At 45.5% G+C, this 14,678-nt stretch overlaps 1 protein-coding gene across 5 annotated transcripts in view; it reads right to left on the bottom strand.

Annotated features, from left to right (window-relative positions):
- The window catches only part of dennd5a (DENN/MADD domain containing 5A), a 367,813-nt gene that overhangs the window by 9,847 nt on the left and 343,288 nt on the right, over positions 1-14,678 (bottom strand). For 4 of the 5 annotated variants that reach the window (XM_078549185.1, XM_078549187.1, XM_078549186.1 and 1 more), the window contains 4 exons: positions 13,080-13,261; positions 11,938-12,020; positions 7,422-7,545; positions 5,412-5,580 (listed from right to left, as the gene is read on the bottom strand). In XM_078549185.1, coding sequence (XP_078405311.1) covers positions 5,412-5,580; positions 7,422-7,545; positions 11,938-12,020; positions 13,080-13,261 — 558 coding nt within the window. Of the gene's footprint in view, positions 1-3,711; positions 3,812-5,411; positions 5,581-7,421; positions 7,546-11,937; positions 12,021-13,079; positions 13,262-14,678 lie in introns of those variants that run through there. The other variant, XM_078549188.1, reaches the window with a different exon arrangement.

Genomic DNA, 14,678 nt, shown 5'->3' with positions numbered 1-14,678 from the left:
TGCTCTACCAAGTGAGGATCCAGCAGTGCAACATCCATCAGATAACCATGCTGTGAGTGATGTGTCCTCTTTCACAGGCCACTGCCATGCACTAATTATCTCCCCTTGCTTTCTCAGGCACATCTGGGAAGCAGCAGACAGAGTCCATAACCCAGAGCCTCCAAGCAAGCTCAGAAAAAACCTCCGAAGAGGAATCTGAAGGCACCCTCCCTGAAGTCCCGTCACAGCGCGCACCCACACCCTCCACCAGCGCAGACACACACCTCGGTGGGACCCAGCTTTAGAGTAGCCTCGGGATCACAATCTGGTGAGCACATCGCACTTTCTGATCCACAGCAGGCAGAGGCAGGGACTTCCCAGGTCCCCAGCACTCGGAGGACTGCTGGAGGCCAGAACATTGCTGAGTCAGAGTCAGATGACGAGCCTCTGGATTCAGTCATGGCACAGTTGCTGGAGCTGCAAAGGCAAGCTCGGGAGCATCAGGAAGGGATGGCCGCTGCACTCCCCAGACTGCAAGGCACGATGGAGGAATCTGTCCGTCTTCAGGCTGAGGTGAGAGTGCTGGCATTGCAATGCACCGAGGTCAACACTGGCAGGTCAACCATGGAGACCTTCGTCCAGGACATCACTCTTGCACTGCTGCGTGGGCTTAACTCCATCGCTGATGCCAAAGTTGGCCTCCAACAGTGTGTACGCGATAGGGGTGCTGGGCAGCTCGATCTCACTCCAGCTACCCCTTCCGCTCATGGAGTCAGCCAGGGGCCCTCAGGCACCCATAGGGAGGAGATCAGCAGGTGCACGCTCCAAGGCCATCCACCCAGGTGACTCTGGGAGTGACCGGCCCATCTGACTCCCCTCTTCCTGTGACCTCCACAGATCCAGCTTCACAAGCTGAGGAGGGTGCCACTGCCACACAGCAGGACCCCGAAAGCAGGCCTCCAAGTCTCGGCCCTCCAGAGGATGCCTGCCAAAGTCATCACAGACAGGGCGTCAAAGTCAACAGGCTGCCTCCATCTCCGCTGTGGATGTCCAGGGAGCACCAAGATGTAGCAACAGGGTTAGGACAGTTAAGGAGAATTAACTCTTTTGATTCAACCAAGCAAACCAAAGTAACAAAATTAGGGACAAAGTAAAAGCAGCCCCTTAAATTAGGGAAACTGCAAAAACAAAGACATAATTTAAAGGAAACTTTAAAATATTAAACCAAAATGTGATTAAGAGAGTCAATAAAATACCCCAGTCCCCGCGGTGCCTACCGAGCACGGAAGGCCTCGACGGTGCCGGCAGACACCACGTGCTCCCTCTCCAGGGACACCAGGCTGCGAATGTAGCCACGGAAGAGGGGCAGACAGTCGGGTCAGACAACCCCCTCCATCGCCCGCTGCCTGGACCTATTAATGGTTAGCTTGGCCAGGCCCAGGAGCAGGTTCACAAGGAGGTCCTCCTCCCTCCCAGCCCCCCTCTGCAACGGGTGAGGGAGAATTAACTCTTTTGGAGTCAACCAAATAAACTAAATTAACAAAATGAGGGATAACGTAAACACAGCCCCTAACTTAGGGTAGCTGTAAAACCAAAGACAAAGTTTAAAGGAAACTTACAAACATCAAATCAAAATGTGATTAAAGGGGTCGATAAAGCACCCCAGCCCCCCCGGTGCCCACCAGGCATGGAAGGCCTCGATGGTGCCAGCAGATACCGCGTGCTCCCTCTCCAGGGACACCCGGCCGCAAACGTAGCCGCGGAAGAGGGCCAAACAGTCGGGCAGGACGACCCCCTCGATCACTCGCTGCCTGGACCTGTTAATGGCCAACTTGGCCAGGCCCAGAAGCAGGTTCACAAGGAGGTCCTCCTCCTTCCCAGTCCCCCTACGCACCAGGTGAGGGAGAATTAGTTGCACAGCCTGGGCACGGCTGTTAATCACTTGTACATAATGTTCACTATTGTCAATAAGCTCCCAAGAATGTCTCCCTGCCTATGGCTCCTTGTTCTGATGCGCAGTGTTCTTGTCACTCAGATGTGAACCTTTCTGCACAAGATAAAGGCAGGTGTCTCAGTCCAGGGCCTCTTTCCTGTGTTCTGTGCAGTCTTCAGACCACAGTGATGGTCCAGCCTCACACTCCCTGAAAACATTATTGATGCCTGCACCTCAGCAGTGCTGGTCATTGCTGCCAGAATGTAGTGGGCAAGCGCCACACAGTTCTTTCATACTCTCTGTGTGCTCTCAGCACCTTTAAGGTGGGGCTGGCCCCCGTCACACCAGCATCTGTGACCAGTGACGCTGTGTGCCAGCTCCTGAAGAGCTGATGCGCATCAGATGTGTTTAAAGTTTCATGGCTGCATCTCTGAGATGGCCCTGATCATGGAGCGTAAGCAAGCTGCCCTCGGTCAGACAGGAGTCAGACATTCTCAAAAGCCATGTGAATATCTATGGAGTGTCCTCACTGCATGTTGTCACCATCCCCCTGCAATCAAGCGACTATTAGGGACTCCGCTGCATCTCCATGACAGAAGCATTCTCACAGAGGGTATTGGCAGTGAGATAAGCTTGATTGGAGTGAAATGTTCACAGCTACGATATGAGAATCTTCGGTGACACCTCACTGCATTTTGTCATCATCCTACACAAATACGGCAGTTATGACGGCCTCCCGAGTGCGCCTTCCTCATATCTAGCCAATGCGAGAGCCTCATCCCCATCGTCGTCACCACCGAGGACCCCCTCATCCTCAACCCCATCAGCGTCCTCCTCATCAGAGGAGACATGCAGCTCTTCCATCTCCTCCTCAGACAGCTCCTTACCCCATTGCAGCGCCAGGTTGTAAAGGGTGCAGCAGACGACGACAACGATGCGTGACACCCTCTGCGGACTGTATTGCAGGGCTCCAGCAGACCGGTCCAGGCACCGGAACCGCATCTTCAGCATCCTGATGGTCTGCGAGCTGCTGCATGAGCCTCATTATAGTGTCGCTCTGCTGCAGTCTGAGGCCAACGCACGGGTGTCATCAGCCACGGCCTCTGTGGGCAGCCCTTGGCCCCAAAGAGCCAATTCTGCAGCCTCTGTGGACCATGGATGACTGCAGGGATCTGCGAGCGACTTAGGATGTAGGCGTCATGCACACTCCCTGGAAACCATGCGCAAACCTGCAGGATGCGTTTCTGGTGGTCGCATACCAGCTGCATGTTCAGTGAGTGGAAGCCCTTGCAGTTGATGAAGTCCATTGAGTGTAGCGATGGAGACCTGAGTGCAGTCAATCGCACCCTGCACCTGTGGGAATCCCAAGATCAGCGCGAATCCAATGGCCCTTGCATCCAGGCTGTCCCGGTCCCGGGCAAAACGCACAAAGTTGTGTGCCATGGGGAAGATGGCATCCGTGATCTCATGGATGCATTTGTGTATGGCGGATTGTGAAATCCCACAAAGGTCACTTGTGGAGCGCTGAAAGGAGCCACTGGCATAGAAATTGAGCGCCGCGGTTACTTTCACAGCCACCGGCAGCGGATGCCCTTCATGTTCCCTCGGCACCAAGCCCTGCAGTAAGTGGCAGATGTGAGCCACCAGATCCCTAGACATGCGTAGTCTTCAGCGACACAGTTCTCAGTCATCTGCAGGAATGGCAGGCGGCATCCAAAGACCCTGGATGTCGCTAGGCGCCGACCAGCCATGGCTCGCTGTCACTTCTTCATGAGGTTGTTGTTCCTGCCTTTGTGTGGCCAGGTGCCTCAGTCGCTCTCTCCTCCGTCTTCTACGATCTCTGTAGGCCATCAGGCATACAGCTAGATCACCAGGATCCATGATCCTGATGTGGTCCTCCTGCAGCATGAAAGAGAGACAAAAGTGGTTATCATGGCTGCACTTAGCACCTTTTCTGGCCCTGTGTGACCACCCCTTAAAGCTTCCCGGAGAGTGTTGGTCACCCCTCAGATGGCCAGAGATGAATGCATTGCATGGCTGCCCTTCGACCTGTGACACATGGGACACTGGTCCAAACCAGGATGCTGAGATTGCAAGGGTCTGTGAGCACCCCCAGCAGTGACTGCTACATGGCCAGCATTGGTGAGGAAATTGCACATGTGCAGTCCAACTGCTCTGCGGTCCAATAAAGTGGTGGCGGACTCGAAGTCTGTACTGGGGGGTGGGGGGGCTAAAGTATGGAGCGCTTGGTGGCCCTTTGGTGTCTTTGCGATGCTTGCATGGGCGGACAGGCTAGGAGCATGACCCTAATCACATCACTGTGGCTGCGCCTGATCTGTCTTAGTTGCAGAGGCATGGTCAGTTTATATAGATGACCCTAATGCGTGGCCATTTCCCTCGCTTACTCTGCCCCCCACCTCGATTGCCTGTGTGCGGGATGCAGCACCAGGGCAGCACTTGAACCCCGCCTCCCCCCCCTCAGCAGTCACCTCGGAGGCTGGCCAGCACTTGCCCGCAGACATCCCCCCACCCCTCAGCAGTCACCTCCGAGGCTGGCCAGCACTTGCCCGCAGACATCCCCTCACCCCTCAGCAGTCACCTCCGAGGCTGGCCAGCACTTGCCCCCAGACACCCCCCCATCCCTCAGCGGTCGCCTCCGAGGCTGGCTGGCATTTGCCCCGAGACACCCCCCCACCCCTCGGCAGTTACCTGCGGGGCCATGCATCAGTTTCCCCCGCCACCCCTGAGGCCTGTAAACAACAGGCGAACTGTGGACAACACTGCTGCTCACTCACCTCAGTTCCCCCAAAATGAAGGCTGCCAAGTGCACATCGCCAGCATGCTGCTGTGAAACGCGTCGGTGTGCTTTCCTGCCGACGTGGATGGACATTATGGCAGGGTTCCAAGAGCCTGGCGGGATGGTCTTTTAATTGTATGCTAATGTATTACAATTAGCTCCCCGCCAACCGATGGTGGGAAATGCAGAAGATCACGACCTGCCTTCACGTCGACGTGAAGTGGGTCCCGCCATATCTTCAGCGCATGCCACCTATCACGCCCGCCATCAGCGGGCTCGGAAAATTCCGCCCACTGCCTCTGGAGTCCCCAAGCACCACCCTTGTTTTCTTCATGTTCCTTAACTACATGCTTTCCCTCATCGATATTATCTGTAGATATAGAGTCAACTTCCACATGTGTGCTTTTGACACAATGGCTCTAACCCTAGTTCTACCTCTCTGCCACTTCATTCAACCCCTCCATTGCTTCTGTGCAGTCAGATTGCTGACCTGACATGAAGTCTTGGATAAAGTCTCAACTTTCTCCAACTGAAAAAGTTGTGAAAATCAAACTCATTATCTTCAGCCCCACCATAAAACTAGCTAAATTATATTTTTATTTTGAATTTAAAACAAATAAGCCAATAACTCTAGACAAGATCATGTAGGTTTCAGTAATAATTTGTTTTCACCTGTACACAAAGTAAAAGCAATTTTATTACCTTGCTCCCAGACACACCAGAAGTTGAAATTTCCCATCCTTTCCAATATTCCTGGGGGCACCATTTATAGCAGCAACAAACTTACAAAAATTCTTGGCCCTGGTTTGCCAATTCTCTTCCTGGGTAAGTTCAGTACGTTCCAAGCTCTCAAAGTATACATAGGCTTTTTCTGAAGAAAATATGAATCACACAACCGTGGTTACATGTTATTGTTACACAAATGCACTGCTAACTACTTCTTAACCACAAACAATGGGCCATCCTGAAATGGGGCAAACTTTGTCAGGCGTTCCAGGCATTGGGGACCTTAAATTTAAATTTCTCAACTAATTCCCATCAGCTGTCATTTTGATCAACATGGGAATCATGGCAGATAGCGATGCAATGTGCACTCAAAGTGACATCTGGTTCAGCCTTTTAAATGCCTGCTCAATTTTGAATTTCTCTCAAACTGATATCTTCAGCAAGTTGGGTAGGTTCCTGAAGCCTGTGAGAAACTTGTTGGGTGAGTTAGCTTGTGAACCCTGGGGGAAATCAGTTGTAAAGTCAGGAACTATTGACGGATAAGGTCTTACCAACTACAAATGTCATAATTAGATGCTGTATAAGTTAATTATGTTTTTAATGCAGTGATTCATCATGAGGTTCTGTCCATAAAAGGTAAATGTCGATTAAGTTGACCATCATTCACTTGCATTAGAGTACTTTCTCCAGTGAATAAAGTACTCTTTTGCAGTCAACAGAATTGCAAATCTGATGTTAATGCGGCATCTGGACCCTGTTTTGATTTTTACATCGATTTAAAGTCCATACATCTGTTGAGCCTTTAAAATAGCTGAACAGATGCCTGATTTCTTTGATTGAAAGTCCATCTGTTAAGCCCTTGAAAAATTGAGCAGATGGCCATTTGCTCAGGCAACTTCAAAGGCACCAATGTACTGAACTCTCTAAGGTTTGTTTAAACAGTTGTACAATGTACTGCCATTATTAATGCTTTGCAGAGCTTCACTAATAGGTTTAGCTCTGCAGGGGTTGTTTACACAGCTGAGGGGAACAGTGAGCTTTATTTGACAGTTTTGTGAGCAGTTAATAGGATTAAGTGTTTTGAAAAGGTCTTGTAATGGCTTTTTTGACAGATTTATGAGCAAGTGGAGTTTGAACGGCTGTATATTTGATTGGCAGTTTTATGAGCTCATAAGAGGATCATTTTTTTCAGCTGCGGTTTGAATGTTTATTTTTTTAATTCATTAGCATTTCAAAGACTTCCCTGTATTATTATAGGGCTCATGAGTTCTGTCCATAGTGGATGCTGGGTGAGCGGGTATGAAGGATATATGGAAAATATGACGGTGTATGGATGTATGGAGGAGGCATGGGAGTGGGTGAGGGCTAGGGGGCCTAACAGTCATCCACAGAACTGGGCCAATGACCCAGCGAATGGAGACAGCCTTCTAACCTGCTGGCACCCGTATCCACCATCTTGGGAGGCAGTAGCCCGATTCTTGGTTGTCCCTGACTCCCTGGGTTGAGAATTACAAGTGTATGCATGTTTGTTCTGAACTTGTGAACACAAGGTCAGGAAATGGCCCGACATGCAATTCCCGGGCCAATGATGAATATCCAGCCAAATGTTTATGCAAATTTGGATTGTTTTAATTCATCCTTCTAATACAAAGTTTAAATCATTTAAAATACTGGCTCAGTGGCCAAGCACTTGGGTTTTCCATTAGTAAAATGACACATCCTCAGCCAAAATGAAAACAAATTGCATCAACCAATGAGAGACCAAGCACAAGGATATGAAATGGCACTGAATTCCATTCTACTGAAATGGATCCAACTGACAAGTGTCTCCCTCTGAAAAATTACTGCAGAGTTATTCCACGACTAATTGTTACCAACAACATATTCTTATATTCAGTCTTATGTATCATTATGAATAAAACCATGATATGTTACCAAAAAAAGCCATGGGTTTTATCTAAATAAACTAAAAAGTATCATATTTACCCATAAAGTCCCAAATGAAAGTACTTTTGAAGAGTCGAGGGGACTTGAATCCATGATGGAATACCTGTTCTAAAGCTGACACGAGTCCATTTTCTCCACAGAGCAGTAACATAAGACTTCCCCTCTATATTGCAATAATACAAAATAAAAGATGTTGTAATATATTTTTAAGGACAGCATAGCTTGGATGACTTACATTAAGATCAATGCATTAACTGAAGTGGTAGGTTATAAGGAAATAAACAAATAGAATTTGTGACCTATAAATGAGATTAGACAGAATTTTTACTGACTTGATCCACAAGGAGCAGGTTGGCCAGAAAGTCTGTGGTTTGGTGGGGGGGGGGTGGGGTTGGTTAGGGGGAAAACAGGGGAGTTGGTGGGGGCGGTGGGGGGTGGTGCCTGTAATTCAGGATTCCCCCATGTGCTGTGGAATTTTAACTGATGAGGAAGTTGGCAGGGGTGAGGTTGGAGACCTCATGGAAACCACGACTGCAAAGGATCCTCAGCCGGGCACTTGGATACAGGAGGCAGATGTGAAGGCACCTACCTTGTGAATCCACCAAGTCTTCTCCACGAGGAAGCTACCAGACACATGATACTTGGGAACCCAGCAGATGACAGTTAAATTTCAAAAGCAGAGTGACGATAAAAAACACAGCCTCATTATCATATTTAAAATTCAAATCTACCTCCTTGGATGCGTTGTTCACCCATACACCTTGTGGCTTCAGTTGCCGCAAAATAACAGGTTGGAGTCAGGTTTAGGTCAGGAAACAGATTTCTGAGACTTTAACCACAGCCCCTTACCACCCCACCCCACTCAAGCCCATGTTTTTTTAAGTTAAAATTGGAATCACAGCACATGAGATGGTCATTTGGCTTCAAGGTCATCAAGTTCATGCTGGCTCCCTGCAACAGATAGGCCCAGTCCACCCCATCCCAACTTTTCTTTGTAACTGCAATTTCTTTTCTCTTCAGGTCCTTACCCAATTCCCTTTAAAAGCCACAATTAAGTAAACCTCCACCACACTCATAGGCATGGCATTCTAGACCCTAACCACTCACTGCACATAAAAATATTTCTCATGTTGCCTTTGGTCCTCTTGCCAATCACCTTTAATCTATATACTTTGGTTCTCGACCCTCTGCCAGAGGGAACCGTTTCTCCCTATCTACACAGTCAAAGCCACGCATGAACTTGAACATCGCTATCAAATCTCATATCAACCTTCTCTTCGCCAAGGAGAACAGCTACAGATTCTCCAACTCTCTCTTTTACTTCATCAAAAAACTCAAATTAAGTCAGTTAAACGCGATTTGCCTTTAATAATTCCATGCTGGCTTTCCTTAATTAATACACCCTTGCCCAATGGACTGTTAGTTTTGTCTAGATTATTGTTTCCCACCACCAACTGACTGACCCATACTTGCTTTATTTGAACAAGGGTGTAACATTTGGAATTTCCCATATTTTACGCCACCTGCAATTTCCATCTTTACTTCCCTCAGCATCTTCAGATACACCCCATCCAGTCCTGGTGATTCATCAACTTAAAGATTAACCAGTCATTCTAATACCTCTAAATACCTTTATCAACTGTCAGCCCATCCAGTATCTCAATTACCTCCTCCTTCACTCTGACTTTTGCAGCATCTCTTTCCTTGGCAAAGACAAGTACAAAGTACTCATTTGGTACCTCAGCCATGCCCCCTGCCTCCATGGAGAGATCCCCTTGGTAGTTCCCAATCAGTCTCACTCCTCCTCTTACTATCCTTTCACTATTTATATTACTATAGAAGACTTTTGGATCCCCTGTTATGTTAGCTGCCAGTCTCTTCTCATACTCTTTCTTTGCTGCACTTATTCTCTTTCTTACTTCCCCACTTAACTTTCTATAGTCAGCCTGGGTTCTTACATATTATCAACTTGACAGGTGTCCCATGCTCCTTCTTTTTCTGCTTCAGCTTACTCTTCATCTCTTTCATAATCCAAGGAGCTCTGGCTTTGCTTTGCACTACTTTTCCCCATTGTAGGAACGTACCTTGACTGTACCCAAACAGCCTTTTCTTTAAACTATTGTTACAGTTTTGTCTGCCAATCTTTCATTCCAATTTACCTGGGACATGTCCATTCAGAAACCATTGAAATTGGGTCTCCTTCAATTAATTATTTTTACCTTAGATTCTTCCTTAGATTGGTCTTGTTCCATAGTTAATCTAAACTTTATGCTTCTATGATCAGCATTCTCTAAATGTTCCTTCACTGACACTTGCTTCACTTGCCCCACTTCATTCCCCAAAAGCAGATCCAGCAATGACTGTTTCCTCATTGGGACAGAAATGTAATGATCAAGAAAATTCTCCTGAACACACTTCAGAAACTCATCTCCCTCTGCACCCTTTACACAATTAATATCTCAGTTGTAAAGAACATATCTTTTTATTTCTGTTGGACTGTGGATTAAAATTACAATAGCTGCAGTTTGAAAGGCATGTCTACTGGAACAGTGTGAGGGGTATATACAATGTGCTGTTCTGGAACAGAATGTGCCATGAAAGACAGGATGGTGGTGAGGAGAAGTCCAGTCTAATAGCGAACTGCCTGGCAACAACATTCTAACTGGCTCCTAACCAGGTGACCAGGGTTTTGTGTGAGAGCAGTACAGCAGAGAAGAAGCTCCTAACCTGAAAAGAGAAAAGGCCTAAAACCTCTTTCTCCTGTGTGTGTAAGGTTCCAGTAATTCTACAATAATAGCTAGCTCCATGTTTTTCCCTCATACCTCTATAACCTGCTCTCTCTCTGAAAAACCCTTGTCAAGAGGGCAAGGGGAAAATCACCGTTAGAGGCATTGAAAAGCAAGTGCTCAACCAATGAACTGAAGACTGAAAGTGCTGGGAAGACCACCTCATGTCATCAACAAAGAACTGAAAGGAATTTGGAAGACATCAATCAAAATCAACCCATCAAATCCTGAACTCTGGAATTGGTGCTATTTAACTGTTTTCCCCCATCCTTAAAATCCATGTTTTTGTGTGTCCTATGTGTCTTGTGTGTGTATATATATATAGGGATTGAAAAAGGGATAGAGTTTAGGTTATAGGTTTAGAAATTAACCGTTCATATTTCCTTCTTTTGCCACTGGTTAAAGACAATTTGTTATTTACTTATTGCCCAGGATTTCCTGGTTGGCGAGCAAGGGGCGGGGCCTGCTCACCGATGCGTAAAATGACGTGGGATAACGTCGGGCGGAAATCCTGACATCACCCCGCCTCATTTCGATTTTCAGGTGGGCGGAGGTTCAGCAAAATCAGCTGTGCGCCCTCCAACCTGTCAATGGCCAATTGAGGCCATTGACAAAGTAATTAAAGTACTTAATGGACCTACCCATCCAACCTTAAGGTTGGTGGGCAGGCCAGGAGCCCTGGCAGGCATTGGTAAAAGCATGAAACCTCATCCACGGGCGGGATGAGGTTTCATGTAGGTTTTTAAATTTTTAATAACAGCGTCAATGAAAGTGATGGACATGTCAGGGGAATTTTTTTTAATCTAGTATTAACAGTTTTAAATTTGGCGCCGATCTCCCTGAGGCAGCACTTAGCCTCAGGGGGATGAGTGTGCTCTTTCACGCGCATGCGCGCAAGAGCGCACTCTCAGTTTAGGGATTCCCCCGCCCGCACAAAGAGTGCATGGTGCTTCCTTGTGGACGTCACGCTGGGCGGGCCTTTATTGGCCCGCCCACGTAAAATGGCAGCGTGCCTGCGCCTCCATGCACCCACTCCTAAACTTCCCCCCCACCAAACGGGGGGAAAATTCTACACATTAAGTTTACAAACCTGGTGCTCATATTCTGTTAACCTAAATTAAATAATTAGGTGGGTTGATCAAACTTCTCACATTTGTTGTGGCTCGGGGAGCAGTGGGGCTTGATATTGCAGTACACAATCCCCAGTGAGTTACGACAAAGTCTATACAGTATTAGGAAAACTGAAGTCTGCTGTTATCACTACACTACAGCTCTTGCATCTCAGTAATTTCACTGAAAATTTGCTCTTATATATTTTTCCCACTCATTGTCCACATAATGAGAGTATGAGTATTTGGGATACGCACTCCCTAATATCTCAAGTGGGATTTTCTAATGTCTCGAGTGGGATTTTCTATAACACAAGTGTCAAGTAGAGTATTTGTGTTACACAAAAGTACTTAATAATATGGGTTGAAATTAGGTCATGTGACATCAACAGCTTGGCACCCAACCTTAAAAGATGATCAATTAGCCCAAAAGAAAATTTTATATATCACAAAGTCACCATCAGCATAGCTGTCAATTTAAACAATGCTATAATGTGAAAACTTAATTACTTTCCATTTTTATCTGTAACCTATCTGCAAGAAAAATCTGCTTTTGAAAGAAAATTTCAATAAAGTGAGCTGCCCAAATGGACAATATCAAGCTTCCACTACACTATAGGTAAAAGTTTTCATTTAATTATTTAAACACCAGTTTCATACCTCCTTCTCAGGCTTGTGAAAGTGTTTGACGATTCCATTAATAGCTTCACCGACAGATTCTTGTATCTGACCAGTATTTAGCTCTGCAACAAATAAAATAATCCCTTCAGAATATGTTCTGCTTTTTCTCTGTTAACTTATCAAATGTGATGTGATGAGTGCAGTGTTAAGATCATTAACTACTAAAGAGAGACAAATTTAATAAATGGAAAGACACCAAAGTATTGCAAGTTAGCAGCCCTACAAACATGATAATTTATCAATGATCATTTGTTGCTCAGAAATTAATCAGATTCATTTCCCCTTTACAAACAATAATGTTGTCAAGTCAAAAGGATAGATAGGAGATAATCCTTGGTTTCTGCAATGCTCTTACTGAGCTGCCATTGCTACAAGTACAAGATTGACTGGCAAGTATATAGCAGTTTACCTTAAATCTGTGACTCCTGCCCAAGCTAACATTAGATACACTATAATTAAATAGATCCACCACCTCCAAAACCCACTCCCTCCACCAAAGCACAGTGGCAGTAGTGTGTATCATCTACGAGATGCACTGCAGCAATTCACCAAGGCTCCTTCAACAGCACCTTCCAAACCCCTGACCACCTAGAGGGACAAGGGCAGCAAATGCATTGGAACACCACCACCTGCAATTCCCCTCCAAGCCACTAACTATCCTGACTTGGAACAATATCACCATTCCTTCATTGTCGCTGGGTCAAAATCCTGGAACTACCTAACAGAACAGCAGGTGTTCCTACACCACATGGACTGCAACGGTTCAAGAAGGTGGCTTGCCACCACCTTCTCAAGGGCAATTAGGGAAGGGCAAGAAAAATGGTGAGCTAGCCAGTGATGCCCATATCCCGTGAAAGAATTAAAATAAATAAATTCTAGAATGTCCACGTCTTGCCCTTCTAGGGAATCCACTCCATTATACTGCACAGCAGATTCCACAGCACTCATGGCAGTATGCAAATTTAACCCTATGATTGGAAAATATTTCTTTAAAATCTCCAAACTTCCAATAGTACTAATAATAGTGTTTTGCTGCTAAAGCACATACCCAGTTGAGGATTAAAAATATTTTTCCTTTTATTGTGGTTTAATTTCCTGTTAGAAATCCCATCTTTACTCACTCTGCCTGCCGGTAGGCGTTATATTGACAAATCGCCTGATCATACTTGGAGATTGCTGCATTGGGGGTGTCCGACAGTGACGCTCATCAGGTTCTTGAGTGGCTGATGCAAGTTCTCCAACCAGGATCCTTTCCAGGCTCCCATCATCCACCCCTTTTCCTAGCCACCTACCACATGGGAACCTGGCAACAGAATAAACACAATTGGCTCCATTATGTTGCAGAGCTGACAAATATATATCTCTTGAAGACATTTTGTTCCAAGAATGGCAGCAGTTCATAATTGCCTTAACTAACTGGCTGTTCTTTGTAGTCAATACACATTAGTAGACTATTCACATTATATCTACACATGCATTTCCAATATGCATCATGGAATAGTTAGTTACCTGGAGCAGGGACTCTGGCTTACAATGGTTTTACCAACTGTCTTACCAGATAAATCCCAGATGAACTGTTTGATATAAAACACCATTTAAAATTTAAAGTTATATTATCCCAGGCATAAATTATAATGTATAAGGTTATTATCTTTCTTGTACTGCAAAAGATTGTGAATTTGTTGCTTATTAAAGTCTGTCTGGCCTCTTTCCCAACCATCTATACATCCCTATAGTGAACAATCCAAAAAGGCCATATGTGCTCAGTTCTGCAAACACTTATCTTGCATTGAGCACAGTAATACTTCATTGAGTTATTTTGCATTTATACATAAGGAATCTTTTTTTTGTGCCTCATGAACCCATAAGTTGGGAGCATCATCAATCACTCTTTCCATTCCATGCAGTTTCCAGTATAAATTTCTTGGACTCATGTTTGAAAAAGAAGAAAAAAAAAGAAAGACTTCCATTTATACAACATTTTTCACAACCACAGGAAGTCAAAAAGTGCTTTAAAGCCAACAAAGTAATTTTTTGAAGTGTAGCTACTGGTGTAACGTAGGAAATGCGACACTCTATTTGCACACAGCAAGCTCAGATAATCTGTTGTTGATTGAGGGATAAAAATTGGACAGGACATCAGAGATAACCCCCTTGTCCTTTTTCAAAGTAGTGCTTTTTAGCTTACTTGAGAGAGCCCATCCAGTATCTCATCTGAAAGATAGCACATCTGAGTGCACTACTCCCTCCGTACTGCACTGGACAGTCAGCCGAACTTTTGTGCTCAAGTCTCTGAGGTAGGATTTGGAACCCACAACCAACTGACTCAGGAGTGAGTGTGCATTCACATAAACCATGACTCACGATAATGGAGGCTGCCAACGAGAACTGTTCCAGTAAGGTCTAAAAACATTCTAAACTAAATTGATCCACCAATGATACTCAAAAATACAACAAATGTTATTATTGCAGAAAAGAGAGACTTTTTTATCGAAGCTTTTCATTTTGCACTCATCAGGAACATTCGCAAGAAAGTACCAATGTCAGGGGAAATAACATATTTATACTGTCATTGGTATTTTTTTGTGAATTGTCCTGATGAGTGCAAGACAAAAAGCTTCAGTGAAAAAAGTTATTTTTTTCAGCAATAGCCAAGTTCTGTACTGCCTAAGTTTTATTATTTGAAAAAATATGAAGCGATAAAGGATGGAAACATTCTT

This window comes from Cetorhinus maximus, chromosome 9 (genome assembly GCF_964194155.1).
Source record: "Cetorhinus maximus chromosome 9, sCetMax3.hap1.1, whole genome shotgun sequence".
NCBI classification, from domain to species: domain Eukaryota; kingdom Metazoa; phylum Chordata; class Chondrichthyes; order Lamniformes; family Cetorhinidae; genus Cetorhinus; species Cetorhinus maximus.
Note: the sequence above shows the minus strand (reverse complement) of the source record. Positions and strands in the feature narration are given on the sequence as shown.